Genomic DNA, 27,009 nt, shown 5'->3' on the forward strand with positions numbered 1-27,009 from the left:
TGAATTTTATGGCTGTCTTGTCTGTCCATCGCTACACAGGCAGGTAGTGAACTGGGCCAGAATGGCTTCCTGGGAGGAAGGAGACATCAACGAATGTTTGTCCTGTCCTCTTATCCTTGTTAGAAAAGATGAGTTAGGGGGAGTGTTACGAGTGGGAGGGTGCTGAGGGGAAGAGGTCCAATTTGTGTGAGACAAAATGTTTTGTGCCTCATTTCTGTCAGCTTCCAACCATCTCTTTTATATCTTGCTATTCTGAAGTTAACTTACTAACATTTCTGCTACAGCAGAGCTCCTGCTATGGACCAGCAGCCTGCTGTCCTGTGCACTGTCCCAGCATAACAGACAATGTCCCTGATGCGCAGAACTTACTCTCTGAGCAGAAGACACTCCGGACATAGAAACCTTGCAAGCTGATCAGAAGACACAGTGTGAAAGGTGGCTATAATAATTCTGTTTCCTTGCTGAAATACAATTGAAATACAAAGAGTTGATATTCTTTATGACTTCGTATAGATGCAGACATATTTTCTGTTTCATTTTGTGTTTGGTTCACTTGCAGCTTACAGTTCTTCCCAATGTTTGAATGAGTAACAGAAATGGTGTGTGGCTACAGCCTTTCTGTACCTTGGAAGGCATAAGTGGCAAATTATCTGCTTTGATAGAGGAATTGTGGACTGGCAGGTTCATTTTGGGGTCTAGAAGCTGACCTAGCCTTTGCATCTTCAAAAGAAGGGACATTTTTAGGTGCAATTAAAGTTGCAATGAATTAACCAGATCTGAACTAAACCCTTCTAATGCCACAGTTCTTCAGTTCAGTAGGACTAAAAACATCCTATCAACAGCAAAGAGTACATGCACGAGGAGCAGGTTGGGTGAGTTACCATTTTCATATTGTTGAACTAGAGCTTTTAAATGGAAGATCCAGGATGAGCCACTCACTTCCCTGATTTCTGGAACCACATATATTTGCAGAGCTCCAGGACTAGTAGACGCCAGTACACTGGACCAGTTGTATCAGAGACAAATTTGAGCTTATTACCTTGGTTTAGAGACTGCTTCTGCTAGTGCAAACAGCAGTGTGCAGCAGCTTGCACTGGCCACTCAGTTTCTTGCTTCATTACTGCTCTCTGTAGAATTTCTGTGGCTGTATTAATCTGAGAGGAAATCTGTTACAGGGAGGGAATACACCAGCTCTCTGCCTCCCCAAGGCAGCCAGGAGTTGGCTGTAAAACTCACTGTCATGCTCTGAAGTGTTTGGCCCACTGAGACTGTGTACTTGTCCCTGAAATGATGGTCAATGGAAGAAGCATGTCTAGTTTGGATCAATGTATAGGTGGATGTTACCAAACTTATCAGTCAGAGATCCCAGACTAAAATAGAGAAGAGCTTTCCTATGACTAGGTATGACAGCTTTCTCTTGTTGAGAAAACAGATCACTGGATCCAGAAACCATGAAAAAGGACTACAGAGGTTACTGGGTCATTCTCTGCCATGAGAAGCTAATGCACTATGACTGCCAACATGGGCTAACCAAAAGCACCAGGCAGGGGAGACTGGATGTTAACATAGTAAGTGTTACAGATGTTAACATCTTCTGTTAAAGCACGTGGTCTTCCCAAGGTGCCAATGGATCACCTTATTACAAAAGAGTTGTGAATTGGTGTTGGTAACTCTGAACAGTGTCTAGAAGATTTCCTCATTCTTTTATCATTCTATTTCCTGTGATTTCTGTCCCTTTCAGGTAAATGGAAGATTTGGAGACTAACTTAATCCACAAACGCAAAGCATGTAGAATAGAGCAAATGGTAGCAAAATGGCTTCATCGCTCTCGGGATGGTGCATCCAGGTAAACATGTTTTTTGTGAAAGGAATGTCTATTGATTACCTTTGATCAGAGGCAGCACAAGCTTGTTCCCGACAAACAGGGGCAGTCGCAGGTTGCAGATCTTACTCATTGTTTCAGTTGTTCTTGGGAAATATGCATACAGTAGTCCCTAGAAAAAACAGTGTTTTTAAGCATTGCGCTTGGTTTCCAGGGACAGATGTTCCTGCTTTCACCCATTCTGGTTTTGTGAGCCACATCTGCAGAAACATAATACTGCTCAATGCAAAATGTGCTTTTCTTGAAGATGGGGTGGTACTTCTCTTTGTGTCTTGCCATTAGCCCATGTTTTTAGGGCAAGACTGAGTTGCATTTACAAGGGATCCTGGCCCACAGCTGCTTTACTTTCCTAAGGTCTGTGAATCAAAATGAAGCTGGACTGGAACGTGGCAGAAGCAGAGAGCTGTAAATTCTCTCGCTGCCTTGCTGGGTAAAGGTGTTGCTGTGATCTATGGAGGTCAGGGCTTGCTGTGGAGCACACCTGGAGTTCTCCCTCCATGTGACCACTGGGCTGAGGTGGCTGAAAGAGTTGTGGTTACTACCAGCTGGTGCCACTTGTCTGATGTCTTTAGCTTTCTATGGAGCCTGGGGGATCACTGGGCCTGCACTACAGAGCCACCTGTGGGTACCCAGAGAAGTGCTGGCCTCTCTGTGTACTGGTGCAGCCCACTGAAAATGTGTGTGTATGTGTGTGGATCTATGCCCCTTTCATAAAGTATCTTCTGACTATATCGTAATTAATCACTTCTTATCTCACAGGGGCAGAGTGTCTGTGACAGACAGCACCAGTGATGGCAGTGGCCAGTCTGCAAGCCGTGTCAAACTTACTGTCACAGTATACAAAGATTTGGTCCTCCATCACTACGGCTTTGAGATTTGCCCAAACCTTCCTCTTACGATTGCATCTGTCACTGCAGGTAAGCACTGTTTCCTTCTCCCTACAATCACAGGTGTGAGAAGCCTGAACTGTCCCAGATGGCCTTAGTGATAAACTCCTGCCAGGTATTTATGAGTTTTTCAGGTACCTCTGGTTGGCATATAATCCTTGAATATTGAGGGCAAAAGCCTGTGTGCCTGTGGCATGCAGAGTGCTTGAACATCTACCTGATTCTGATGGCATGGAAGAAATCTAAGCCAATGGCAGCTTCATTGCTAATCCTTTGCCTGCACTCGAACACAGCTGACCTTCAGGGATGCAAAGAGCTGCTTCAAAGCAAAGTTTTTTCTGGTGTTTTATCTGAAATGCAAAGGAAGAATTTAATTTAGAGTTCTTATTCTGCAGTGGCCCCGGTACTCTGTTGTTGAAAATGGTCTCTGGGCTTACAGCCCTGTAGTGTGGAGAGGATCACTGCTAGTTACAGGCAGCCCAGCTTAAGTCAAGCAGATCAACTCTTCCAGTTATAAAAGGGAGGGGTATAACTCTGCTTTTAAGGTGGCTTGGGCATTTTGAATCAGAAACTGTGAATCTGTTTTCTATTTACCTTTTATTTTTTTAATGAGTACACAAAAATGCCTGCTTTTTATCTGTCAGTGTGAGTGTGACAGCCAGAGAAAGACTATGCCCGAGCCAGGCAGGTAGGTGTTGTGGGGAGGGTGGCTGGAGAGCTGGCCTGGCTCTCCCTCTGTGGGCTGTCACATCCCCCATCTGCCTGGGGGAATGGACTGTCCGAGTGCTCGTACTTGCAGAATGTTTAGCATAAAGGCACTACAGTATGGTCTCTGTCCTTTGACAGTGCTTTTGAGTGAAATTTTCTCTTTATGCCTCTTCCCATGTGAAACGTGGCTAAATTAGCTGAGAGTCTTGGCGTCTACGAAGTGGGGAAGGTTTTCTGTTATGCTTTTTTTTTTCCTAATCAGAAAGAATCAACATTTTATTAAAACTGAGGCACAAAGAGACCTGTCCTTTTAAGTCCTGTCTTTTGCTGTGGGAGCCCACGGCTAAAATTTTTAATTCCAAATGATTGTCTTTGTATTTTGCCTTTCATGTACGCTACCTGACGCCAGGGTCTCCCTGAGGGACAGGGGGCGGGTGCTAGGTGGGTTTGTGGCAAATCTATCTGGCAGAGAAATTCAATAGTATGCCTCAGCCAGCAGGCTGGCCGTGGTGGAGCTGGGGGCTGCATGCATGCTCCTCCTTCTCATACCAGAAGTCCACCTGCTGCTTAGCCCCTTGGATCCTGCGGCTGCCACTCTCCTGGAAAGCAAAGCTCAGAAAACATCTTTTTCTCTTGTTGTGGGTCCTCCCAGCAGGCAGCGTGGTTAAGTGTCCCGGTTTCGGCTGGGATAGGGTTAAATTTCTTCCTAGTGCTGTGTTTTGGATTTAGTATGAAAAGAATGTTGATAACACACTGATGTTTTCAGTTGTTGCTAAGTGCCCTCCTAGTCCAAGGACAGCTCCCATGCCTACTGACTGAGCTAGGTACACAAGATGGGAGGGAACATAATCAGGACAGCCAGCCCAGCTGGCTAATGGGGTATTCTATACCATGTGACGTCATGCTCAGTATATGAATTGTAGGCGTGATCCAGGAAGTACTGATCGCTACTTGGTTATCGGTCAGCGCGGGTGGTGAGCAATTGCATTGTGCATCACTCATTTTGTATATTCTATCATTATTTATTATTATTCTTTTCCCTTTTCTGTTCTATTAAACTGTCTTTATCTCAACCTATGAGTTTTTCTCACTCTTACCCTTCCGATTCTCTCCCCATCCCACTGTGGGGGCGGGGGGAGTGAGTGAGCGGCTGCGTGGTATTTGGCTGCCTGCCAGGTTAAACCACGACATTAAGGAGACCTCCTCCTTGTTCTCCCAAGTTGCAGAGGGGAGTCACTATGCTGGGAATCCAGCCCACATCTCCTGGGGACTGCTGCAGCACCTTGGGCTGGATGGCGGCATGCTGGGAGCGCTGAGCCCTGGCCTGTGCGCTGTATGTGGTCAGCCGCTGGGATGTAACCAGCAGGGTCAGGCCAGGGTGCAGACCCTGCAGAGAGGGAGCACTGTGCTGTGGCAGCTGCCCAGGGCTCGCAGGCAGGTGAAGGGCAAGGCAGTGCTGCTACACCCCAGTCCTCCTGTGGTTTCCCGAGAGCCTGTGAACCCTCCTGCTGCACCCCAGGCAGGCGGTGTGTGAGGACTGTGTGGTGGCCTGCGACAAGGGAAAAGACATGTGCAAGAGTGATTTTTTGTGGGGCCAGAGGACAGCCCAGGCAAGGCAGCGTGGACACAGGCAGTGGTATACCAGCTGGCATCAGGGCCCAACGTCCTTTGGTCCCTTTTTATTTTGCCATCCAGAGGCAGTAGCTGAGGCAAGTGGGTGTTGGGTGGGAAGAGGAGCTTGGAGTGAGTGTCCCCGGTGGGAGGAGGTCTGCCAGTTTGGTGCTGTCCCGACTAACAGTGTGCCGGTCGCCTGCAGGGAGCACCGCCGAAGGGAAGCTGCAGCCAGGCGATCAGCTCCTCCTGATAAACTCTACCGCAGTGGACAACGTCTCTGTTGAACGAGCAGCTGACATCATCAGGTGTGGTCCCGCATGGCCTGCGGGGATGAGGTCGCAGAGGGCTGACAGGAGGGATGCGGGGACCGGGTCTCACCAAGGGTTGCAAAGGTGCACGGCTGCTTGGGGCCGGCCCCCCTGCGGAGGAGGACCTCACCGCCTGCCAGGGTGCTGCGCTCGGTGGGGTCCTGCCCCACAGGGACGAATCTGCCCTGTGGCTGAAAGGCACAGCAGCCCAGGAGAAAGGGCTTCCACCACTTTCCTGTACCATGGCGGCGCTTGGTGGGCTGCGCCCTGCCTGGCTGAGAGCCTTCCCTCGCAGGGGGGGCGGAGGGGCCAAAGGCTTCGCTGGCGCCATCTGCCGCGACACTGGGGAGGAAGGCGCAGGCAGCTGCTGACCCTGGCTGACTGCGTGTCTCTGTTACAGGGAGGCCGGTGACGAGCTCCTCCTAACCGTCCTGCGCTGCACGTCGGTAAATGGCCTTTCTTCAGCACTCTCAGCACTCCCAGCAGCACTGCCCAGATGGCCATGGCCAGCAGTGTGGCCTGCAGGGAAGGTGGAGCGGCTGGGCTGGCATGCAGGATGCAAAGGCCCAACCGAAGCTGAGAGGGAGCTGCGAGGGTCCTCTGCTTTCACGCTCACCCTTTGAGGAGGTTTTGGGGAGAATCAGTGGTAACTCCTCACAGCTCCCCTGGGTGCAGGGCCAGGGCGGCTTGCAGAGCCTGTCACACGAGAGCCTTGCTGAGCGATTTGAGCCCATGCTCCCTGGAGCTGGAGGCTCCATCAGGAGCTGTGGGGGCCCAGCAGGCTCCACAGGGGCTGGGAGGCCACAACAACTGGGATGCAGGCAGGTCTCCTCAGCAAGCTGTGGCCAGCCCACCAAAAGCAGCCTAGAGTGCTCCCCACGTGCTGGGGCTGTCTGGGCCCCAGCGGACACGAAAGGCAGGTGCTGAGACTTCAGGCCCAGAATCCAGCCTAGGTGCTCCTTGGAAGCTCTTGAGGTTTTCCTTTCTGAGTGCTGGAAAAATTTATCCTTTTTTCTCCAGGCTCCGTCTGGTTAAGGGCTGGGACCTAGGTGTGGATCATACTTTGGGAATAGAAGCAATGTTTTAGTATGAAACTTTGGTGCTGATTGCCCATTCCTGTAGCATGAAATTCCCCAGAAGGCACGTACTGCCAACGTGATGTGTTTATCCACATGAATTTCAATGTGTGTAAAAGCTGAGCTGCAAAGCAAGGACAAAATTGGGTTTGTGTGCTTTTTGGCTTCTTGTGATGTATGAAAGTGGCCTGAGGGGGATTTCCCCCCTGCCCCACCCCGGAAAGCATTTTGGGAGTGTTTTTTGTTTGTTTGGAGGTTTTTTAATTTTGATTTATTCTTAGAAGCAAGAATGATGATTCCTTCAGAAGAGTTACTGGAGCTCTCAGACTTAAGGTCATGAGGTTTCTTGGTCATTCAGTAAAGATACATTAAAGAGAAAAATCTCTTAAATGTATTTTTCCTGCCCAAAGTTTTCCAGGTATTGGCATTCAATGGATGTGCACAAAGCCAAAGTAACCAGAAAAAACTTTAAGCAAACCCACTGAACAGTGGCTTGCCTCTTTTGTTAATCTGATCTCCCTTGCCTAATACATCGTCTGTCAGTCTTGCCAGTGCTTGATCTGGCTCTGGAGATCAAGGAAAAAATGAGAGTTAGTTATGGAAGACCTGAATGCCTGCCAAAGGGGGGAAAATGCAATGGCTTTTCAAAGAAAAAAGGATTTGGAAGACCCTTCACAGGATTTGGAATACCCTTCACAGGCCTTCATCCATTGTTGAGAAGCAAATGGGGCACGAACCCATTTTTGTTTTTTCCCTTGCAGGTCACTTTAAGGACACCTCCAAATACAGCCAAGGCTGATCTTGGGTTTGGGGTTGGCTCTTGCCCCACTCTGAAGGCAGCTGTGCTTAGAGCTGAGAGGTAACGCCTCCCATCAATGGATACCAGACCCTCTGCTGGGGCTGCTCTGGCCACATAGAAGGGATGTGGGAGGCCTTGGCCCTCCTCTGGGCAGCTGCAGGGCACGATGCTCTCTGCAGCCTGGCAGACTCTGGAAGGGCTTGCTGGCCAGGCACAGAGACTCCTGCCTGCCTCCCTTCCTCCATCCTTGCCAAATGGCCTTGGGGCAAGATGGGGCTGTGGCAGGTTGGGAGGCACCTGCGCCTCTGGCAAGAGGGCAGGAATTGCTCTACCTCAAAATGATCTGGGAGGATACTGAGGGATGCTGCCTCTGTTCTTCTTAGGGAGTATCATGCTTTACAAGAGCAGGACATTTGGGCACAAGAACTCAGTAGTTCCTAGGCTCGTATGGTGTCTTGTGAGCTTGGTAGTCCCCTGTCATGGTGAAAGCATGGCTATGTGACAACAGTGCAATGAAGTCAAGTTGGCTTTTTAGCCTTGGGCAGTTTTCTTAAACATTTGCAATATAAGAGTATGCTCTAGAAACCCCAGCTGAGCTGGGAAGTGCTGTATACACGGCTGTGTTCTTGTGATATACTGACAGGAGGTTTTGTCTGTCACTCCAAGGCAGCCTGCATGTGTTGGTTTATGGTACTGTGTAGCCCCACTGCAAGCCAGCTGTTGGTAGATTAACAGTCATTCTGCAGGATCCTGGTTTCACTGCAGGAGTTGGGGAGATGCCTAAGCACAATAACTGGTTAACATGCAGTGAAATTAGGAGTGTGTACAGCATGTGTGTCCCCTTGTTGAACAGCTGGGTTTGGGTTCAGAAGGCAGCAACTGCCCAGATAGGTCAAAAAGGCCTTTAGGAAGCCTGGAGGCTGAGAGACTCCTAACGACACCTGTTCCTGTAAGCGCGAGGCAGCGTGGTGTAAGCAGCTTCAGCATGGGCTGTGATCGCACCCCTACGTGTACTGTGGGCCTCTGCCTCTCATACGTAACTGCAACAGACTGAGCTGCCAACCAAGTGCTGTTATTTTTTCAGGGCGGGCCTAAGTCATCGTTTCTTACTGCAGAGAAGAGGGCAAGGCTAAAAACAAACCCTGTGAAAGTACGGTTCGCAGAGGAAGTGCTGGTGAATGGACACACACAGGTCAGTGGGGCATGTCTGCAGCCGGGCACCGTGGGCACTGCATGCTGGGAAGAAATGGGTCACTCCTGCAGACAGATGCTGGGCTGGGTTAACATGGCCAGGACCTACAGAGTGGCTGCAGCCTCACTGTGCCAGTCTGCCCTGGCTATGCATCCAGGCATCTGGTCCCAACTTGTTTCCTAGGCTCACTGGTGATCGGGGGAAGAGCTGGCATCTCCAGAGATTTTATCTTTGATTTGCTTACTTAGACTAATGAAAAGTACCTGCATGTACCACTTTTGTTCTTTTACCATCAGGTAAACTTTAAACCAGGATTATACAACTGTGGGATGTAGTAGTCATCTCTTGAGGTGCTAATCTCTCCCTAGTAAACCTAGACTGAAGTTTGGGCATGACAAATCCTAACCCTAAAGATGAGAGGTGAATCCTGCTGTGCCTGCCAGGTTTATTTGCTGCCAAAGTAGCTGGGGTATCTCTTCCTCGCCTTCAGTAGTGTTCAGGTAGCATTGTGTTCAGAGAGTTTGGTACTGGTGACTTTGCTTTGGTGTTAAATTTGACATATGTTCTTTCGCTGATGACAAGGGTGACAGCTTCTTGTGTTTCATATCCTTGCAGAGGTTTTCCACAGAGCATTCACAGCTGCCTCCATAATGTAAGCTGAGCCAATCTGTTCTTACGTGAAACAAGATCACAGCTCACCGGAGGAATGCTGCAAATTTATCACAGGCTTTCTAGCACTGATAATAAATGAGCTGGGTAGATATGGGTCTGCCTGTAGTAGAAAAGGACAAGCAGTGAGAATGCTTGTAGCTTCCCTGAAGTGAGAACAGCTCTTAAATGTTTCCTTCTTCTTTCTGTGTAGCTTGCTAAGCTCAATGTGGTTGGGATGGACTGGGGTCAGTTGGGAGTCTTTAACTCTTTTGAGTTTTCCTTTTTCCCTTTGGAATGAAAAATTTAAGTGGTCAAAATCCCCCATTCCTGTCCCCTACTCATTAGTGCTGTTCAGTTGTTCAGGTCTGACCAAATCTTGCTTCTTTGCACTTTGCAGTGATGATGAACCAGCCATTAGGCCCTTTTCTTCTCTTCTAGGCTGTCTCTTGTTTCCCACCTCTAGTGGTAGGGAGCTCTCCTGACCCAGCCCAGACAGAGCCTTCCCTGTGACAGGCGTTTTGTCTTTTCCTCCTGCACCAGGGCAGAGATGCAGCCAGAGATGTCATGGATATCACCAGCCTATTAGACAGGCACAAGTGTGAATGCTTTGGCACCTGTGGCTGGCTCCAGGCATGTCAGGACTCCTTCTCCTTCTCTGGCCTGCTCTCCAGAGCAGGAGGGGGTCAGGTGTGACTCCTGACACGTTTGCCACTAAGTTTCTCTAGGCTCTGGGCTCCTTTTCTTCCTGCCAAATTGTTGCCAGATATGCTGGAGCTGCTGCAAGGCTCGTCTCTGCTCTACCAAGGGCTGTGTTCACATCCCTCAGATCTTAATGACAGGTCTGTCTGGGATTCTACCTGAGCATTATGGCAGCTGGGCCACCCTTCCTGACATAGAAGCCAGGTACTGGAACCCTCCTGTGGTTGGGAGACGTGACATACAGGCCACAGAGCTCACAAAGCAGGGAACAGGGAAGGGGAGGATGTGCTCTGGAAGTGGTCCCAGGCAGAGATGACTGAGAGGCCTTGGGCAAGGCTGGTCGTGGGATACAGCCAGACCTGAAAATGCCAGCAGTCTCTGCTTTTTCTTATAGCTGGAGGTTCACACTACTATCTGCTTGGGAGCTTCCTTGGAGCTCTTTCAGCCAGAGGTTGGGCACTGGTGTTGCAACACATGGAGGTCTCAGATCTGGGCCACTCAATTACTGATTGCAACGTAGGTCTTGAGAAGTCTGAAGAAGGCAATTCTGGATGGGACACTGTACCCTGCGCTTCCTACAAAGCTTCTATCAATATTCTGCTTAGCTAAGTTAATCACACCTTTGCAATTGCAGAGGAGGGACACAATCAATATATAGTTTGCCATTCATTTAATGAGAACATAAAGGTAAGAGAAATTCATTCAGATGTTGGGGTCCCACTGGTGTTAGCTTCCCTTTTCACCAGTTGGATATGGACCCTGTTTTGAACAGTAATGTATTAGCACAAAGGAAGAGCATATACATTTTTTGCATATTTATGACTTCTTTCTGGAAAAGCACCATAGACAGCAGCTATTCTGCTTGAGTGTTTTGGAACTGCTCTCCTTTCAGCGGACTGATGTATTAAGACAGCCAAAATGGGTATTACGGCCCTGAAAAACTGCAAAGCCTCCTGTTTCAATAAATATACTACTCTTGTCATCTTAATGGAGCATTGCTAAATGATCTTTGTGGCAACTGGAAGGAATGCAGAGGCTGCCTTCTGCAGTTGAAACCTGAAACTCCAGTTTGGGAACATAAATTCTTAATAAGCCTCAATGCTATCCAGCCTCCATTTTCTGTTGCGAACTTATTATATATTTCCATATAACTGAATGATATGCAAGAGACAGGCCCCTCAGGATCCTCAGATCAGCATCAGTCAGTGTATTATTAGAAGCTGTGGGCGTAGCTCTAACATGGAGTAAATCAACCTTGCACCAGACAAAACAGGACGGGTACAGCTGCTTAAGCCATAGCAGAAGCTTTCACAATTAATTCATAGTCGTCTATTAGAGCCTGCACAAAAGGAGAGAAATCCCATCTGGGTGTTCTGGCCAGCTAATTGGATCTGACCAGGAGAGTGGTGGTACTTCATTTGTATATGAATTTCTATATAGATTTCAAGTTCTGCTGTGTGCTGGCTGTACAAGGCCCCATTCATATGATAACCTGTGGTTGCAGGAGCTACCAGAGAAGATGTGCAGTTGGTATAAACCAGCATCACTTTTCTGAAATTGATGAAGGACCCAAAGCCTGTCAAAGATATGATGTGTTTGTGCTACTTAGCACGAAGGAGTTAGAGCTTGGGCTCGGGAATAGTGGCAATGTTCACTTTTTTCTCTCAGTGATGACTGTAGGCAGCTTGAACCCCACAAAACAGGGAGGGGAGGAACAAAGAACAAGAATCAGAAGTGGTTTATGTTTGTTCTCGTAGTACTTCCAGGGTATATGGGCTCTCTATCAAGAGGGACCAAGGTTGTGAGATTTATAAGGTGTTGCACAGCGCATGAAACATAGGAGAGATCATCTTAGAAATGCCATTCTCAACCTTGAGACTGTCATGACAAGTGGATGTCCTGGTTTCGGCTGGGATAGGGTTAAATTTCTTCCTAGTGCTGTGTTTTGGATTTAGTATGAAAAGAATGTTAATAACACACTGATGTTTTCAGTTGTTGCTAAGTACCCTTCTAGTCCAAGGACAGCTCCCACGCCCTACTGACTGAGCTAGGTACACAAGATGGGAGGGAACATAATCAGGACAGCCAGCCCAGCTGGCCAACGGGGTATTCCATACCACGTGACGTCATGCTCAGTATATGAATGGTAGGCGTGATCCAGGAAGTAGCGATCGCTACTTGGTTATCGGTCAGCGCAGGTGGTGAGCAATTGCATTGTGCCTCACTCATTTTGTATATTCTATCATTATTACTATTATCATTTTCTCTTTTCTGTTCTATTAAATTATATTTATCTCAGCCCACGAGTTTTTCTCACTCTCACCCTTCCGATTCTCTCCCTGCCCCACCGGGGGTGGGGGAGTGAGCGAGCAGCTGCATGGTATTTGGCTGCCTGCCAGGTTAAACCACAACAGTAGATAAACTCTTTAAGATTGGAGAAGCATGCTGGTCCAAGAACATAGGAAAGATATGCTAAATGGGAAGTCCAAGGGTGGAGGAGTAAACCTTCACAGCACTGAACAAGAAGAATAAGGCTGAAAACAAGAAGGAAGGTGCAAATGAGCTCTACTAAAGCAATAAGGTGGAAGACTGAAAGTACAGCTCTAGACAGCCCCAGAAGGACAGAGGCCAAGTTCCCAGACCCTTCTCAGAGCACCCAGTGGAGGTGCTTTTGCTATGGGAGTCATTGCCTTGTTAATGCGTTTGAGACCTATCTCAAGAAACTGTGGTGACATCATCTGTTTGAGAAGCCCCCGAGTCACAAATCTTAGAGGAATGCTCAATAAAAGTACCACGGCATGTTTAGCTGAATCCTACTGCCTTCTTGTGGTGTGCAAGATCTATTCATGGTAGCATGGAGGGTTTGGGTAGCTCTTGAGTTGAAGTCATGGCTGCTGCCAATGGGAAAGTGTCAATGTGCAGGTTAGTGCTGCCTGGTGCCCAGTAATGGGAAGATGTCTTTTTCGGCAGACATTGCTGCTTTTCTGGTAATAAGCAGGGAGGATGGCTCTCAGCTTTCAATATCTGCCAGATCTTTCTATGCCATGTGGGAACTGAACAGTGGGCGTATCTGGGCCATGTGCAGCTATTGCACTGGCTGGAGTTCTATGGTAAAGGCATTTGTTACGCTCTCTTTCACTTGTTCTGTGCCAGAAGCATAATCAGTGAATAAAGCTTGGTGCCACAGAAGAAGATTGCAAAAGCAGAAAAAGATTTTCATTTATACCAGGATGTGCTGTGTCAGGCAGAGCAGCCTGGTACCCGGAGGCTTAACGTCCAAGGATTAGTGCTGTTGCTTTTGTTCTGCAGGGGAATTCTCTTCTTTGTATGCCCAACGTTCTCAAGGTATACTTGGAAAACGGACAGACAAAGGCTTTCAGGTTTGAGACGAGCACTACTGTGAAGGTAACACGCTTGGTTGACTGTCTTTGTTCCCACCACTTGAATTCAATCCAGTAGCAAAGGTGCATGCAGTGGAACTTGCAACCACTTGGTTGTATTGGCCAGCTAGTAGGAACAGGATTGCTGGCTGATGCTGAGCATGCTGGATTTTCCATGCCCTTCCTGCAGAGGAGGTGTTGCTTTGGTGCACTCTTTTTCCTTCTCAGCAACGGATTTTCACAGAACTTGCAGGAACTTGGCTACGAGACCACTACAGCTTTGTGAAGTGTGATTTAAGTTGGGCAAGAGGACACGTTGCTGGGGGACTGGCAAATCAGCAGCTGTCCACACAAACGTTGCTTTCCTTGGAAACCACATGGTTGAATGCAGAGGAGGTTGTTTAATGTATCAGTGACAATGTGCATCCCTGAGAGGGAGAACAAGACTCCTGGCTTGGGACCTGGACAAGGAGGTCCAGGTTTGGATATCATGAGAACTCAGCAAGTGCAATTGTGCCAGTTGTTACATAAAGTGCCTGTTCGTGTTCCAGCCTCATTTTTGCACTGGTAAAAACGTTCACCTGTGGACACATGAAAGCTGATTAACCCCTTGAGATGGAAAAGCAGTACCACCTCCCTAGGATCACTTGTGCTTCGAGGCATTATAGAGAAGTTACCATCATTCTTTTCAAAATACAGTGTTGCTCTCCAGAGCCATTAATCTAGCACTTTCCATAACTGCTGTGTTTAGACATAGGCTTATAAACTTTAAGTTTTTCTAGCCTGATCTGTAGAGTTGCTCAGTGTTTATGTTGGAGTTAATAAGATTTGCCTGTGCACAGTGATTGGAGGCCATAGTTTCTTTAAAGGATATATGATGTCCTGCAGCCGTGCAGTTACTGTGGAAAAGATGCATGATGGACAGACATTCTGGAGTTATTAGGCTGAAAGGATATTAAGGGGAAAAGCAAGGAGATTTTATTCATAATGCACCGAAAATTTTCCTCAGAAAGAAGGAGTTTATTGTCTAGTTCATCCAAACTTCACAAAACTGTTGTGGTCTCTCATGCAAGTAAGTCTCTGCAAGTCTTGTGACTTGCAGGGCAGAGAAAAAGAAAATAATGAAATAAAGCAAGGAGGTAGTAAGGAAAGGGGAGATGAGTTGTAAAGAGAGATTTGAATGCCCATCTGCAAGGGATTAATTTCTAAAAGTGGATAGCTCTTCGTGTTTGACTTGAGTTGCTCACCTCTGACCTGTAACAAATTTTTCCCTATTGGAGTTGAGTGCAACCCTCACCAGCATCCTCACAGAAACTCAAATGGGTGAAATGCTTCCTAAGTTAGGTGTTTTCAAAAGTTCCTCTGCTGTTTGAGAGATCCTTGCTTAAAACTGAGATGAGTCAAACATTTATGTTTACCTCAAGAGGCTTAAGTGAGTCAAACGAGTTTTCTTTCAATTTGTACTCCGTCAAGCCTTATGTACCAATACCAAAAATAAATGTAGTTATTTCCATGACAGTATTCCAACAGAATTCTCCATACAACTGAAACACCAGTTTCAGTCAAATTTGGTAAGATTTTTACAATTATGCTCTCAAATTCTTGTTTATTGGTGGGGAGAAGTGTTTTTCACCAGTTCTTTGTAGTTTCTTCAAAAAGTGTCGTAGAGTTCTCAAAAACTAGAATGGTTAACAGCAAACATTTAGATCAAGGGTGACAAAAGATGCTCAACACCACCAAACTAAAAACGGTAAGGCCAAAACTTTCAGCATGAAGCAGCCCAGGACATGCAACTCTCAGAAGTGGATTTGATGCCTATTACACCTTGAAGTTTGCATCTTACTGCACTCTTACCACAGCAAGCTGCAGTTTCTCTGCCTTGACCTCCTGATCTACTGAAAAGTGTTGCCTTCCCTTTATCTGTGCTTCCCCTGCAGTTCCCTTGATTCCCTTCCTTACCAACTGGCTCACATCAGTGGACATGGGTGGCTCTGATCACCGTCCTGCCAACTGCCTGGCTGGCATATTCTTTTGTTGCTCAGACATCCAGCTGGGATAGCACAGCAGCTAACTGCCAAGTTTGTGCTTGGTGTCCCAGAGAGGTTGCCATCTCCCGTACCTCCACTTCTGATGAACTCAACAAGCTTTCTCTAGCCTTGAGACCTCTGTGGTTTGTCTAGGTCAATGTGTTCAGAAGCTGTCAGGGAAGAGGGAAAGGCAGTACATCGTATAGGCACTGGTTTCCTGTGAAACAGCACTAAAAATTTCGCTCTGTGTTGTAGCACCAAGCATTTTCTTGGCTGCAGAGAATTTTGTGTCTGGCCACTGCCATTTCAATGCTGTCCCACACAACTCCCAGCAGCAGGCTGGAATCATCCACATTCATGCAATGTGCTAGCAGTGCTCAGCAGCTGTGTCTTAATTCTGTTTGACTGTCTATGTGCCTTCCCTTCCCAGGACATTGTTCTCACTTTGAAAGAGAAGCTTTCCATCCACAGCATTGCACACTTTGCCCTCGCTCTGGAGGAACAGTACAACGTGGCAAAGATCCACCTGTTGCATGAGGATGAGCTCATCAAGCAGGTGAGGAGAGCCCCTCACATGTCCCCACAGCCATGCTGGAGGGAGGCACCAGCACTAATAAATTGTGGCCAGCAAGGTGCAAAGAGAGCTCAGCTCTGCATGTGTCACAAGAGGGGGTGAGCTTGGTGCCATCTCCAGAGGTGCGGTGCTGTCCTCTTCTCTTTGTCTGTTGCATGTATTACCACTGCATTAACCAGAACCCTTGGAGAAATGGTGCTTTTCGAAGCGTCTCACTCAGTTTAGAGAGCCCACAGAGCAATACCCATGGGCTGGTATTGCTTGGACCATGTAGAGCAATCAGGGATGAGTGCGCTTCATGCCACCTGTCACACAGGCCCATCTACGGAGAACTATTTGAGACAGTCTTAAAATAGCTGCGTACCCAGCTATTTACAGTTCCCTAGATAGTAAGAGAGTTAACTCAGCCAGGTGCCACTTTGATTAAATTGTAAATCAAAAGTTTGTGTCCTGCAAACATGAGGTTAGCTCTGTTAGTAATTGTTGCCCTGCTAGTAATTCTGGGCTAATCTAATTTGTGAGAATGTGCCTACTTGGGAGTCTCATCTCCATGCTGTTGACTTTGTTGGTTGGTGATCCGCTGTGATGCAGAGAAGTTCGCTAGCTAACACTGTCCAAGCACTGAGCACATGTGCCTCAGAATTTCTGCTTTGTTTCAGCTGGTGAGCCTGTATGGGATTTGCCTAGAATAAAATATGCTAATGTATAACCCAGGGGGCTTAACATTGTATTGACATTATGATGATGATCCAAGTGTCAGTTTAGGGCTGCTGTATCTTATGACTGAACTTAAAAGCAGTGAAGCTTGCCCCTTCGTCTGTCAGTATCATATGGCCTTGAAGCCTCTGTCCTGCAAGTGTATGAGGTCAATGGATATTTAATGAAGTTTTGCTGTCAAAGGACTTCCAAGCTACCACAGAAAGAAGCAAAAACCAGAAAAAGAATTGAAGATAAAATTACAAACACTAGCAATGTCTCCTTGTATTTGCTAAGGACAATGGCTAATCTGCAGCCATCCCACTTGACAGTAGCTTTAAATTATTTCTGTGAGTTCATACAAGCCAGAGGCTTACTATGCATTTATGAAGGGAGGGACTGCAGCAATAGTTGTGGCATGATGCTGTTTGTCTGTTGCAGGTGGTCCAAAAAAGAGAATCTCACGACTACCGGTGCCTCTTCAGAGTTTGCTTTGTACCAAAGGATCCCTTAGACCTCCTGCAGGAAGACCCAGTTGCCTTTGAGTATCTCTACCTGCAGGTGAAGACAAAGCATTCCATGCTTCAGGATCTCTTCTCACCAATTCTCTTTTCTGCCTTAAACCAAAGCATATTTCAGGCCAGTTCAGTTCTATGAATGTGAAATGCAGAGCACTTAAGAACAGAGTGTTTGGATTCAACTTGCCTTAAATTCTTGAATCAACTTATATGCTTGGCTTTTTAACAGAATGAGATTGAAATGAGCTGGGTGGTTCCCTTTATTTGACGCATGGTAGTCATATCAGAGGTCTTATCCTGACTACTTCTTGAGCTCATCATCATCATGCTAACTCAGCTCCGTTTGTTCCAGAGCTGCAGCGATGTGCTTCAGGAAAGATTTGCTGTGGAAATGAAATGCAGTGTGGCATTACGTCTGGCTGCTCTGCACATACAGGAGAGGATCTATGCTTGCACTCAGCCACAGAAAGTATCCTTGAAATACATTGAGTAAGTTCCCAAATTTCTGTGTTATGTTGTGACTAAGCCTGGCAAAAGGAGCCAACTAAAAGTGGCATCATCGCTATGTTTGCCCAGTGTTTAGCTCTGGATAGAAGACTGTCTCTGACCCAAAGAGACTTCAGTCTCATAGTAGTGCCAGTCATTTTAGGGCAAGATGGCTTCACGAGCCTCCCTGTCTTTAATCTGCTGAGCTGCTTGAATAATATGGACAGTATAACATCTGGGCGTGTCCCTAAGCAGAAGGAGGTTCTGATCTGTAGCTAGAACAGGGACATAAAATTGCAAATCTCTCACATAGTTATGGTTACCCAGCCTGCTCCTGCCAGTGTACTAAAATTTGCATGCTACAGTTGAGAGAGGGGATAATCATCAACTTTGCACAGCCAGTACTTTACATCTCTTCATCCACCAGAACTATATCAGAAATATCTAATTTCAGTATAAGTGATAGATCTTGTGAAGAAATGGGATCTGGAAAAAAGATCAGCAGCAGTGCTCTGCTGCATGTCAGTGCTGTTAGACCACACTTGCCCTAAAGAACAACCCTGCTTTAAGAACTTGTGATGAGCTAATCATTAAATAACAGACATTTGTGTGGTAACTGCACCATTAAGCCAGCCCATGCAAGCACTAGCTTCCTTGCATACAGCTATGTGCAGTTAGTGGAGAGAAGCGACTACAGACAACTGCAGCATTCTTAGTTCCTGGATATTTAATGCTTGGGCTGAATAAACTCTTCAGCAGAACAGATGGCCCACATTTTTGGGTCTAGGGAACTGGAGATGTTAAGATATAATAATCTTGTAACCAAAGTAAAGTGAATGTAAAGACAGAATCTTCATCCTCTGGGTGGTAAGGACAGATTGGGACCATTATGCTGACTAAGCTTGTAGATTGTCTCCTGTATAATCACGTAAAAAACCAGACATTCTGGATGAAAGCACATGTTCCTCCAACCCCATCTCCTGACGTAATAGCAGATGCTACATAGAAGTGAATTCGAGTGAGGCAATCATGTTGCATGAGCTGTCCGGACATGTTACAGCACCCTAAGGCTCGGTGCATCCTGGACGGGCATGGTGCCTTTGCCCTTCTCTGCCTCTGGCCAACTGCCGTTCTGCACATTCCTGTGTTGCTGGGGGAAAGCGCAGCTGGGACCCCCTTTGCTTCCTTCCCATCTTTCTGGCAGGAGGGACTGGGGAATCGAAAACTTCATCTCACCAACTTTGCTTCGAAACATGAGAGGGAAGGATATCAAGAAAGCCATCAGCTACCACATGAAGCGGAACCAGGTGCTACTGGACCCTCGGCAGAAGGTAGTGTGCATCCCCCCCCAGTTCAAGGCACATCCAGGATGATGGCAGCATCTCTCAGGGTCAAAGAGGCAATGTCTTTCCTTCATGGGTCTCCTCTCTATGGGACCACTTGGGGCTTTTCTCCTATCTTTTCCTTTTGTAACTTCCTCTGCTGCACACACATCCTAATTTCCCTGCATGGTGTGTCTATTGCAGTTTGCTTGTGGGATTGCCAGATGGCAAATGTGGCAATGTGGGATGGGCCTATACAGATCTATTGCCTATCCAGACCAAGCTAGATGTGTTGGTCAAATACTAAGTCCTATATGAAAAGAACGTCTTCTAGTCTACAGGCTACCTGTCAAACCTTATTCGTCTGTCGTGTTTCTAAACGGTATTTCTTCTCTTGCAAAACGAAGCATATGCTCGCAGCAGTTCAAGTGCGCCTGAGCTACCTGCAAATACTGGGAGACCTGAAGATGTACAATGGGAAGATCTTTAATGCCACCCTGATGGTACGAGTGCCGCTTATTTATGACAGTTTTGGCATACTGTCTTATTGCCTTGCTTTCTGCATCTCTTATGGCAGTGTTCTTGGACAATAACTGCAAAGATAGGGCACAAGAAGCAGTTTTAACCCTTTTTCTTTACCAGTGGGTAAGATCATGTCTTAACCAAAACAAACCCTGTCTAAAGCAGAAATGTTTAAATATTTTTCTAAATTGATTGTTGATGTGAGACTAGCAACCTCTTACTGAGTCTTCTTCCCTGTATTTGCTTTGATGCTCATAGAAAATGTAACATTAGCTCTGGTGATGCTGTTTCAGCCATACCACTTTTCCCTGTCCTGTGACATCATGATAAATATTGGTAAGGGACTCTGCTAGGGTAACTCAGCATAGTTCCGTTGAAGTGAATAACATACTACCCTATACAATAATTATGCATATTTTTTCTAATTGAAAGTTGTGATTCTTGCCCTTCATTCAAGCTCTATCTAGATTTTGTATGTTGCAAAGTACTTAAGAGATCTGGGGATGTTTCAAAAACTCTTGATATTGGCCACACTTAAAACTTGCTGTAAAAAAGAACACTGCTCTTTTCACAAGCGGTTTCTAGGGGTTTTTTTTGCCTGTCCCCTCTTGGATCTCTACTAAACTGTGGACCACAAGCTGTTTCGTACAGAGAGCTGAGCAGCATAGGTAGGTCTGTAGCAGAGGAGGACCTTACTGATGGGTTGCAGTAATGCCTAGGTTTACACTTGTATGCAAATAGAAATATTTCTGCCAAATTATATGGCTGTTAGTTCCTTTTTTAAAGTGTCTGATCCTAGCAGAAAATGTTGATACTTCTTCCAAAACCAAAAATGCCTTCCTGAAGCTTCTAGCCAGCTCCAGTAGATCTCGCTAGGTCCATCTGGCTAGGTCCAGCCTGCCAGGTGACACTTCTGATAGCAACCTGCTACTGACCACCTCTTTGGATCTGCTAGATGGCTGGTGCATCTCTGGGGCCACCTGCCTTGGGGGCACAGGGAAACTGGCGGTCCCCGAGCCAGAGAAGAGAACGGCCAGGAGCAGGTGACCTGACAGCCTGTAAGTAACAAGGGGCTCCCTTTGCAGCTGGTTACAACCCAGTTGTAGAGTCCAGTGTTAAAAGATACCACACAAGATTGGGTGGCTGAGGAGTCCCTGCCCAACACAGGTGAATGGGTTCCTGCTCAGATTTTGGCTACAGATTTAACCTCTCCCCCTACAGCTACAGGACAGAGAATCATACGTTGCCTTGCTGGTGGGTGCCAAGTATGGGGTGAGCCAGATTATCAATAATAAGCTCAACATCATAACAAGTCTGGCAGAGTTTGCAAACATCAGCAGGATGGAGCTTACAGAGGAGTCTGAAAAAGTGAGCATGGTGAAAATCTACCTGCAGGATCTGAAGGTAAGTAGTGCTTCATGATGGCCAGCGTGTGGCTGTGTCAGGGTCAGAGAACAAGGGGGGGTCATTCACACCATCTATTCTTTTCAAAATCTGACATTTAGTTGATGGTGTCATCAGTACAAAAGGCTTAGAACAGACTCAGAAGGGAAAGCTCATAGGAAGAATACCAAATGACTGAAGAAAAGTGATTCTTCCAGCTGTCCTCCATCAGTGAGACATACCAAAGAAACAAAATGCGAGAAAAACAATTTCTCTTCTTCCTCTGTGCCTCATGCAAAACCAGAGTGCTCTGCAATGATGGTGGTATCGGACAGAGGGAGTGTCTTTTCAGTGTGCAGCATGTTCCTGCAGACTGTGGTACAAGCAATATTTGTCTATTCTAACATTTTTTCTGTTTTCTACCCTTCCCCACCCCCCCAACCCCCCCCCAAAAAAAGCTGCTGACTCTGCTGCTGGAATCAAACAGTGCAAAAGATCTTGTCTGCCTCATCATTGGCTATTACAGACTGTTCGTGGATGCAAATGTCTCTATATTTACCTGGGGAGAGAGAAACCAGCAACTGCACCGTGTCTCAGCTGAAGAAGGTTTAAAAAAAGACCAGCCGTTTTTTTGCCAAAGGATGGGGAGAAAGTGGGTGGATCCTCCAGCATTAGAGGTGTTATTCCCTCCTGGGAATAGCATCATGCTAGAACAGTGGCCCAGGGGTGTGCAGTGGCATCTGCAAATTATTAAGACTGTCAGCCTTGATTGCAGGCAATGCCAGGTTTCCATCAACCCCAGACATGTCGGGTATGGGAAGAGCAGCAGTAATTGTCAGCTCTTCCCAAGAAGTGAAGGCTGAGAGCCTGTCATCGAAATGGCAAACCTGTCCTTGAGCGTTTGTGCTCTTTTACCAAGCTCCTGAACAACTTTCCCTCTGCTGGCATACCTCAGCTAGGAGAGAGAGGATCTGTTTGCCATGCTGTCCTGTCCCTCATCAGGGTAACTCCAGCCTCATAGGGGCTGCAGACTGAGGCTTTAGGCAACAAGTTAGCTGGCTGCTGTTCTGCAGCTCCCTCTGGTACTGCTCTGCAGTAAAACCAGGCAAAGCAGGCAGGAGGGACCAAGTGTCCTCTGACAGGTTATGGCCCTGCAGGTCAGACTGCATCTTCATTTTGTTTGCTGATGAGCAAGTGAGGGCAGAGCTCTCTGGGCTTTGAGTCTCTGCTGTGCAGACAAGTTCATAACCCTTGTCTGGCTGTTCCTCCTTGCCACCACAAAGGACAGGCTGATAGATGTGTTTAAATCCCAGGGTACGAATCTCGAACCTGCAGTGACTCTGAAGACTCCTGGGAGCTGGATTCCTCCTCAGAGCATTGCTTGGACACTCCTCTAGCATACAGCAGCGCCCATCCTGTGTGCAACAAGGAGGAGCTGGGAAAGCTCCACAGCCTGGAGAAGGACAGCACAAAGCCCCAAGCTGGAGGGAATGACCAATGTAATGGGGGTGACAATGCAACAGACAGCACATCCGAGGCTTCAGATTCAGCCAACACTGAGAGCCGAGGCTTTAAGACAAGTGGCTCCAGTGACTCTATGGATGCGCTGGAGGAAGATGAGTTGGAAGCTTGTTCTTCCTCCAGGCCGGAGTTCTTCCACTTCTATACACCAACAGTGCAGGAGATGAGCAGCTCAGACAAGAGCTTCTTCCCCATTCGTGCTGCAGGAGGCTCCAGCAGGGCAGAAACCAGAGACTACTTCTGTTTCTTGCAGGTACCACATACAGAGGAACCTGGGTGTGAAGACAGCCCCTCTGAGCAGAGGGGGGAGGACATTGGTGCGTCTGTGCTGGAGACCAAGCTGTCTGAGAGAAACACTGTGGGCTACTACAGCCTATGCTACAGCATATCCCCTGCAGGCAGTGTGGAGAGGAGCAACATCAGTCGCAGCCCTCAAAAAAGTCCTTGGAAAGATGGGTCTGCCCGGGAAGAGGCACCATGTGCAGCAGAGCAGACGGCAGAGGCGAGTGATCTTATTTTGGAGCCGCCCCCAGGCTTTGGTGACACCAGCTCTGAGGAGGAGTTCTATGATGCTGCAGACAGGCTCAGCCCTCCGGATGCCCTGGCAGGTAAACCCTCACCCACTCACTGCAAGTCACCTTCCTTCCACCCCCTGGGCTAGGGTGTTGCCTGTTTCCCGTGTCAGTCTTCCTGGAGGGATCATGTTTCAGCTCTTCATAGTTTTCCCAAGATATTTGAAGGACCTTTGAACACCCATTCTTATAAGCCACTCTTCAGCAGAAATACAGTGGATGTGCACACAGGGGTCAGAGCTGCAACTTTGCAGGGAGATTTGTCATCGCGTCCAAGCGTTGGATCCCAGAAAAAGTTTTCAAATGAGTTTGGCATTCTGGAAAGTCCCCAGGTTTCTGCAGGAATTCCAGAATACTGATGTATGGCTCTGCCTGATCCTGAAGCCAACATGCTGCATGAGTAAGTTCTGTGCATCCTTCTATGTAGGCTGAATCTTTGGTGATGAAGAGAGTGATGAATCCCAGGAACAGAACACAGGAAAGATGTGTGTCCTTGAACTGACAGGGAGCTTTATGGCAAATATTCCCACTGTTAGGCAGTACCTTCACTCTGCTATCTTCCTTCAAGCTAGAGGAGAGCTAAAAGCTGTAAAACATTATTGTTCCATGCACCCCCAAGATCAAAAATAGCTTTCGGGTCAGGGGCATGTTATGTAACTGGGTCAAGGAGTCCTGTGGCTGAGCAGCTCCTTGGTAGTTGTTTTTTCTCAGAAAGGAGAGGATTCTTCCTTCTGAAATAATCAGCTCTTTCAACATTAAGTGAACTTCTCAAGAATTTGTTTTGTGTAGTTAGAACAATTGTGGCTTTTGCGTTCATGCACGGTAAGAATACCATGTTCAGGCACAAAATTGTAATCTCTGGAAATTTTTATCATCTAAATAGCCAGGCTTGGAATTTCTGATAATTTCTATTCAATCTTAATAAATCTACTGCTGTAGGCAGTGCTTTCTGTAGCTGCTGCTAATATCACCAAGTTTAACTTGAGAATTATAGCTGTACCTGCTATCAGATGAAGTGACTCCAGTAAACAAGGGAAGAGACTACCCAGTGCCCTTCATCACTAATCCTGGACTTCAGTCTTTGTAGCTGCAGGCCGCTTGACATAGCTGATTCCAAGTAGATGCTTGATCATAACATAAGAGACAGTTTCCTTTGGGAGCCAGGCTTTGCTGCCAAACATTTATGTCTGCAATTGCAAGACCTGTGTTAAGAGCTTTTTGGCCCACTGCATAGATGCATGGATATTCTGCTGCCTGGGGCTATTTCCTGACTTGCATGTTTTTTTCTTGCCAGCAGGCTACAATATTATGTCCTGGGAGGGTGCAGACAACTCCTCCTGCATCCTAAAGAAACCAAGGTGTTACAGCTTGGGGGAAAACCTAATGACAAGGCAGACAGCGAGGGAGAAACACAGAAAGGAGAAGGAGCTGACGTATGCCAAGAGCCTGAGGAAGAGGAGATCTTTCCTGAAAACCGATTACACCTCGCAGGTCACTTTCCCCTTGGCTTTGCCAGGTTCTCTGCAGAGCTGCTGCTCTTGGCCACCCCCACCACCACTCCTTGCTCAGCCCCCAGCTCCACCCCCTTCAGAGTTGAAGGATGGAGAGCTGGGACTTCCTGCTGCCACCCAGGCCCAGAGAGATACTGCTAGCACAAACCCATCCTCTGACCTGATGGAAATGGAGCCTGACACCATGGAAACAAAATCAGTGACTGACTCGGTGGTTTCTTCCATTTCAGCTGTTCGCCTGCAGGGTGACCAGCACAGGGAGGAGAGTGCAATCCAACCTGCACATGCTGTACATCCACCTTTCCTGTCCCTGGAGGAAGCTGTGCCCCTTCCAGGGGGACAAAGCAGAGCTGCCCAGGAAAGTTCCTCCGAGAAGACAAATACGGGGTGGCCGAGTGAGGAGAGCTGTGTGGCCATCAGTGGCTGGCTGGCCCGAGTGGCACTGGAGGAGGTGGGTGAGGCAATGGCAGCCCAGCACAAGGCTGGCGATGTACCCCCATTCCTGGGCCAAGAGATGACCTGCCTTGCTAATGAACACACACTGCCGCCATCATCTCATGGCCCCAGCGTGGCCTCTCCCCATGAGGTGGCCCAGGACCAGGAACTGCTCCCCACTGCTGGGAGGCAAGCAGTGTGTGAGGAGCCTGTCCCAGCTCCCTGTGAAGAAAGAAAAGCTAATCATGACAGCTGTGCTGAAAACAGCAGTGACATTGCCTTGTCACAGGCAAAAAGCAGACAAGTGATAAACAAGGAGGCCTTACGGAAAGTGCACAATAAAAATCACATGGGTTTTCCAGATGCAACCCAGCTCTTAACAGATAGCAGCAGCACTTCAGGTGTTATAACTCGCCTCTCCTGGCTCTCATTTGGGGTAAGGACAGACCTCACATCACCCAGCCCATCTCAGGAGAGGGTAGATAGCCCATTAGAGCTTTTGGCCTCTCAGAAGACTAGTGCATGTCTGGAGGCTGATGCTGTCCGAAGAGAGATGCAAACATCCCCAGCTGTACCACCCTTTAAGAAGGAGTTGGTAAGTAACCAGGAGCTGGACGACGGAGAGCCCAGAAAAGATGCAGGAAATGTGGCTCACAAACAGCCACAGCCTGTTCAGACTCCTCTTCCCAGAGAAGAGGCTACTGAGGTGATGAATGACTCTCCTCTGACTCCATCTCTAGGGCTTTCCATCTTCTCAGGCCCAATTCCCTTGGGCTCGTTGGGGAAAAGAGCAGGAGACAATGGGGCTTCAAAACACTCCTTCCTCTGCTTTAACCACAAGAAAAATGAGCAGACCCCTTCTGACCCCATCATGAGCAAGTCCTTGGGTTTTTCCACAATGAAGAGGACTTCACCACCTCAGCTTGGGATGGACAAGTGCAGCTGTCAGCTGTCCTATATCAGCTGCTTCCACAGTCCTGATGACAAGGGGGAACATGAAACCACCATCCCCATGTGCAGCATGTTTCTCAGGCCCCTCACCACCCCACCATCCAGCAGCTGCAGTCTTCCTGTGGGCAGTTATCCAGTCTCCATTGCTAGGGATGTGGCATGGTGGGACCCTCATGTCCAAGCCCTCAGCCAGTTGAAGGACCAAGCACAGATGAGCCCTGCAGATTTCCCGTGCTTCCTAGCCTACACCACAGAGCTTCAGGAGGTTGTGGGGAAGCTCTCTGGGAACCAAGCAACCCACCTGCAAGATCAATGTGCAGAACAGGGTGCTGAGAGCAAGGGTGCCCTTGGCTTAGCCTCCCGGGACCTGCTGTCCAGTTGCCAGGAGCTCCTGAAAACAGAGCAGCCCCCCAAAGAGCTGCAGTGTGCGCTGAGGGTGACATTTGACCACCTGGTTCAGCTGGCAGTGGCCTGCTTCCAGGTGACACACTGCCAGCTGTGCAAGCAGAGGCAGCAGGAGCTCGGGGCCGCGCTCGTGGATGTGGTGGGCACCTACCACCAGCTTGTGCAGGCTGTTCACCAGCAGCTTCGCAGGCAAGGCTGCCCAGATCTGGGTGCCAAGCTCCTTGCCCGCCAACATACAGCCCTTACAGCTGCCATGTTTTGTCTCCTGCAGCAGTTCACGGTACCCCCATTGTTATGACGGAGCTATTTGGTGGCACACAAGTGCACTGGGTGGGGAAGAGCCCAGCCATGTTCCCTCTGTCCACTACCACGGTCTCCCCCACAGGATGTTTAGTCCTACAGCTTGAGAATGGTCACGGAAGGATGTGTCCATGCATGTTGGCTTAGCTCCGCCAAAAGCCGCCCTGTCCAGGGGGTGGTCATGGGGCAGGGCATACCGCCCCCCAGCCTAGCTTTGTGTAATTCTGCGTATACAATCCATATGTAATATGCAAACTCGTAGAGTACTTTAGTGGCTTATGTATCTTGCCTGGGGCTTGTCCCTCACTTCCCAAAGGCCTTGCAGGTGGCCAGTCTCAAGGTGTTGTCTTAGCCTTCTTCTATCGCCTGTGGAGAAAGACAGGAGCCTCTTGGCCTGCCTTTCCTCCTGCTCCTTACTCTCCAGGCAGACTGAAGTAAGGTGATGTCAAATCCCACCGTAGCCCAACATGAAGGAACCCAGGCTGCTTTGTCCACCTACTGTGGCTGAGGATGTGTCTGGACTTGTAATGGAAACCTCTCTGGGAACAAAGCTATGCTATATTTAACTGCTTTTCCTTGCAAGGGCTGAA

At 47.9% G+C, this 27,009-nt stretch overlaps 1 protein-coding gene across 1 annotated transcript; it reads left to right on the forward strand.

Moving 5' to 3' along the window:
* The first annotated feature begins 349 nt into the window (after positions 1-349).
* On the forward strand, positions 350-26,417 carry FRMPD1 (FERM and PDZ domain containing 1). The gene is made up of 16 exons (XM_075136891.1): positions 350-435; positions 1,742-1,846; positions 2,642-2,799; positions 5,294-5,396; positions 5,800-5,845; positions 8,359-8,466; positions 13,126-13,221; positions 15,654-15,779; positions 16,935-17,054; positions 17,364-17,500; positions 18,702-18,828; positions 19,227-19,322; positions 20,563-20,745; positions 21,183-21,330; positions 22,038-22,853; positions 24,112-26,417. The coding sequence occupies exons 2-16, from the start codon at positions 1,746-1,748 to the stop codon at positions 26,415-26,417; spliced, it is 4,671 nt and encodes a 1,556-aa protein (XP_074992992.1). The 5' UTR covers positions 350-435; positions 1,742-1,745.
* Positions 26,418-27,009: the final 592 nt, after the last annotated feature.

Source organism: Calonectris borealis, chromosome Z, assembly GCF_964195595.1.
Source record: "Calonectris borealis chromosome Z, bCalBor7.hap1.2, whole genome shotgun sequence".
Taxonomy (NCBI): Eukaryota; Metazoa; Chordata; class Aves; order Procellariiformes; family Procellariidae; genus Calonectris; species Calonectris borealis.